General features: G+C 33.9%; 1 protein-coding gene across 6 annotated transcripts in view; it reads right to left on the bottom strand.

The window, feature by feature from the left end:
- The window catches only part of Stat3 (signal transducer and activator of transcription 3), a 64,540-nt gene that overhangs the window by 14,318 nt on the left and 45,588 nt on the right, over positions 1 to 4,634 (bottom strand). For all 6 annotated transcript variants that reach the window (XM_015495681.2, XM_015495683.2, XM_015495682.2 and 3 more), the window contains one exon: positions 3,798 to 3,857. In XM_015495681.2, the coding sequence (XP_015351167.1) occupies positions 3,798 to 3,857 (60 nt within the window). The remainder of the gene's footprint in view (positions 1 to 3,797; positions 3,858 to 4,634) is intronic.

Below are 4,634 nucleotides of genomic sequence, written 5' to 3'. Positions count from 1 at the left end.
CCCCCCCCCCCCGTTTTTTTAAAATTTGGGAACCATTTTAACAGTTCTTCTCTATTGTTATATATTTATCTACATATATAGAATTAATAATAGATACTGTTTGTTAAATGGTACATTTTATGTGTGTTTATAGGAGAAAACTGATTAATTTTAAACCATTCATAAGATTTCTTTCCATACACCACATCTTATTTCTTTGTTTATTTGTTGTAGTCCTGACAATTAAACCCAGGACCTCAAGCACACTAAATAAGTGTTCTATCACTAAGCTACATTTCCAGCCACCACATATCACATTTTAAAACATAACAGTTAGCATGACCAGAAAGTTCCCCCTCATGCCTAACTTATGCATATGTATTTATTCATTTATTTTTTATTTTCAGTACTGGGGATTGAATTTGGGGTCACTCTACCAAGGAGCTACATGCCTAGCCCTTTTCTTTTTTCTTTTTTTTTTAATTTATTTTTTAGTTGTACACAATACCTTTATTTTGTTTATTTATTTTTATGTGGTGCTGAGGATCAAACCCAGGGCCTCGCATGTGCTAGGTGAGTGCTCTACCACTGAGCCATAACCCCAGCCCACTAGCCCTTTTCTTATTTTTTGAGACAAGGTCTTGCTAAGTTGCCTAGGCTGGTCTCAAACTTGCAATCCTCTTAAGTTGTTGGAATTACAGGTGTGCACCTGTATATGTATGTGTGTGTGTGTGTGCATAGATATGTATATATATTCCTTTTTTGTATTATTATTTTGTTGTATAATTGGCAACCAATAAACTCTGCTGTAAAAAATGTGCAATTTTTATGTTTCTAATTATAATTGGGCATAATACCTTTATTTTATTTGCTTATTTTTTTTATGTGGTGCTGAGGATTGAACCCAGCACCTTGCCCATGCTAGGTGAGCGCTCTACCGCTGAGCCACAACCCCAGGCCCTAAAATGTGCAATTTGATCAGGTTAATTTATGTATGTGTGTATACACACACACACACACACACACACACATACACACTATGCCCATTGTAAAACCATCAGTGCAATCAAGGAATGTATCAATCACCCTCAAGGTTTCCCTATGACCATTTGTAATCCATTTCCCAGACCTACATTTAACTCCGCCCTTGGCCAACCACTGCCTTCTGTCACAATAGATCATTTACATTTTTAGAACATATATATTTGTATATCTCTTTTGGGGGGTCTGGTTTCTTTCTACTCAGAATAATTATCTTGAGATTTATTTATGTGTTACAGCTATCAGTCAAGCTTTGCTTTTGTTGGTGAGTATATTCTGTGGATACAGTACAAATCATTTATTCATTCACCTGCTAATAGACACTTGTGTATATCTGCTTTCATTTTTCTTGGGTTAATACCTAGGAATGAAAGGACTGCATCAGATGGCAGACGCAGGTTTCACTTTTTAGGAAACTGCCAAATGTTCTTCCAAAGGGGTTGTGCCATTTTCCCATTACATATTTATTTACCTATATTCTCAAGATACCCTTATTAAATTCTAAATATGCTAGAATCTATTCATACAGACTGTTAAAAGTAAAATTTAAGCCAGGTGTAGTGGTGTATGCCTGTAATCCCAGTGGCTCTGAAGGCTGAGGCAGGAGGATTGCAAGTTCAAAGCCAGCCTCAACAACAGTGAGGTGCTAAGCAACTCAGTAAGACCTTGTCTCTAAATAAATACAAAATAGAGATAGGGATGTGGCTCAGTGGTCAAGTGTCCCTGAGTTCAATCCTCACTAAAACATAAGATTTAAACTTCCCAACTGAATCCTTAATATCAAAATCCCCCAAAACCATCTGCTGAATAATCCATCTTCTCTTCACTAAGGTGAGATTTCATTTTTAAACATACTAATTCCCTATATAAACTAGAGGTCTATTTCTAGATTTCAGGTTTTGTTTCAATGATCAATCAACTTATTTCTGTCCTAGTTAACACACTAAATTAGTAACTGGAACTTTGTGTCACATTTTAATATCTAGGAGGGCAGCTTCTCATACCACTCCCTCTCCCAGGTGTTTTTAATTAAAAAAAAAATTTAAGGTGGATATGGTGGCTCATGCTTGTAATCCCAGAGACAGGAGGCTGAGGCAGCAGGATTACAAGTTAGAGTCCAGTCTCAGCAACTTAGCAAGGCCCTATCTCAAAACAAAAAAATAAAAAGGGCTTAAAAAAAAAAAATAGAATAGTGGTTGCCAGAAACTAAAGGGAAGGGGAAATGAGGGGAAGTTGTTCAATTGGTATGGAGTTTCAGTTTTGCAAGATGAAAAAGCTCTAAAGACCTATTGCACAACAATGTGAAATACTTAACAAAGCTGAATTGTATACTTAGACATGATTATTATGGTAAACTTTACAATAAGTATTATATTTAATACTAATTATAAATCTTTTTATTTAAAAAATAAATTGCTATCTTTTTCATAAATAAATTTGTTTACTTTTTCAGCTACAGTAAGAAGATAAAGAAATCTTTTTCAGCTAAGATAATAGAAAAACACATTATGGATTTTCAAGAACCCTATTCATATTTTGGTTGTTCCTATATTAACTAGGAAGAATCAACATCTATATAGTAAAATCAGGAATATGACTTTTCTCACTTTAAAAAAAAAATTAGAGTATTATAGTTATACATATAGTTGGGTTTATCTCATCACTTTTTTTTAAATATTTATTTTTTAGTTTTTTAGGTGTACACAATATCTTTATTTATTTTTTTTTAATGTGGTGCTGAGGATTGAACCCAATGCCTCACACATGCCGAGCGAGCACGCTACCACTTGAGCCACATCCCAAGCCCCTATCTCATCACTTTTGAAACTATCATTTCCTCACTAAAATTTCAGTTTTCTTCAAATAGATCATAGATATTTCTGTTAATTTATCATAATATATTTTTAACTTCTGTTGTTTATTGTGATATCATGTTTCTATTAAAAAGCTAAAACAAGGTTATTCATTATTGCATATTTATTATACCCACATCTTTGTCAATTTCCTTGATTTCATTAATAATTACTTTCCAGTTTATTCTCATGAAATTTCCTGATAATTATATTACCTAATAAAAACAAGTATACTTTTTTTCTAATCTCTTCAAAAGATAAGTATATTTTAGATTTTAAAAATATTGTCATTATATGGTATTTTTTTTTTTTTTGGTGGAGAGGTTGCTAGAAATTGAGCCCAGAGCCTTTTACATTCTAGGGTGGCTCATGCCTATAATCCCAGAGACAGGAGGCTGAGGCAGCAGGATTACAAGTTAGAGTCCAGTCTCAGCAACTCTACCACTGAAGTATATCCCAAGGCCCAGGAACATTTTTTAAAATCCATTCTTTTCATATACTATCCATTTGGCATAATATGTATAAATTACATTTATAAATAAAATACTAAATAAAGAAAAAGAGGGACGAATGGTCACAGCAGCAATCCCAACTCAAGTCTATACCACCAGCATTGTTCTGGTATGAAAAAAATATACTACAAGGCTTCTGGAAACATTTGTTCACAAAACAAAGATTTCTGAACAGAGATAGTCTCTACCATCAAACTATATCTGTCAAAGTTCTCACTTCTCTGTTCCTCATTTGAAAAAAAAAAGGACCAGGGCTGGGCTCAGTAACAGAGTGCTTGCCTAGCTCGTGTGAGGCCCTGGGTTCTATCCTTAGTACTTCATAAAAAAATAAACAAATAAAATAAAGGCATGTTGTCCATCTACATCTACAAATTTTTTTTTCTAAAAAAGAACTATGTTTAGGAATACTTACTTGTCAATGCACACTTTAATCTTAAGCTGATAATTCAACTCAGGGAATTTGACCAGCAACCTATTAAAAAATAATAATAATAATTCTTTCTTAAAAAAAATCAGTATGCTCCCCCACCTCAAACCTCCAGTTTAAATGATGTAAAGTTCATAATTCCTCATTTCTAAGAGGTAAAGAAGTCATAATCCCAAATTCATCCTCTAGGCAAGGCCATCTTTGATCTTAAGCTGAACATTACCCACTTTGGCCAAAAGGTATAGATAAAAAGCCTAAGAACTAAGGACTTGGTCAAAGTTATAGAAGTTTCACAAAAGGATAATAAAAAACATTTAGTGAAAAATATCACAGGAACATGCTCTGTAGCTGGTATTATTTCTATTAAACTTATAACTCAATACCAAGATGAAGGTGATTCATGTCTGTGATCCCAGTGACTCAGGAGGCTGAAGCAAGAGGATCACAAGTTCAAGGCCAGCCTAGGCAACTTAGTGAGATCCTTTCTTGTGTACACATTTAGTTTTATTGTAACAAAGCAACTTGTACACTTTTAACGTTTAAAACTGAGCATCATCTTTCCTTTCCAGTGAAAACAAAAAAGAAAATTTAAAAATAAACAAACAAAATTACAATAGAGAATGTCAATTCCAAATAAAATCCTACAGGTTCTGCTGATTCTCCCATTGAGTGGCAGGGCTCAAGTCATCATTAGGAGAGAATTTTATTTTAAAAGTGTCATCTTAAACTGCAAGGATGTCCGTTAAACATCACAATTAAACATGCCAAAGGAGAAGCCATGTTGTCAAAATGCCCACTTAACCCACCCAAACATCTCAAACC

The sequence above is a fragment of the Marmota marmota genome, unplaced genomic scaffold, assembly GCF_001458135.2.
Source record: "Marmota marmota marmota unplaced genomic scaffold, marMar, whole genome shotgun sequence".
Classification (NCBI taxonomy): domain Eukaryota; kingdom Metazoa; phylum Chordata; class Mammalia; order Rodentia; family Sciuridae; genus Marmota; species Marmota marmota.
Note: the sequence above shows the minus strand (reverse complement) of the source record. Positions and strands in the feature narration are given on the sequence as shown.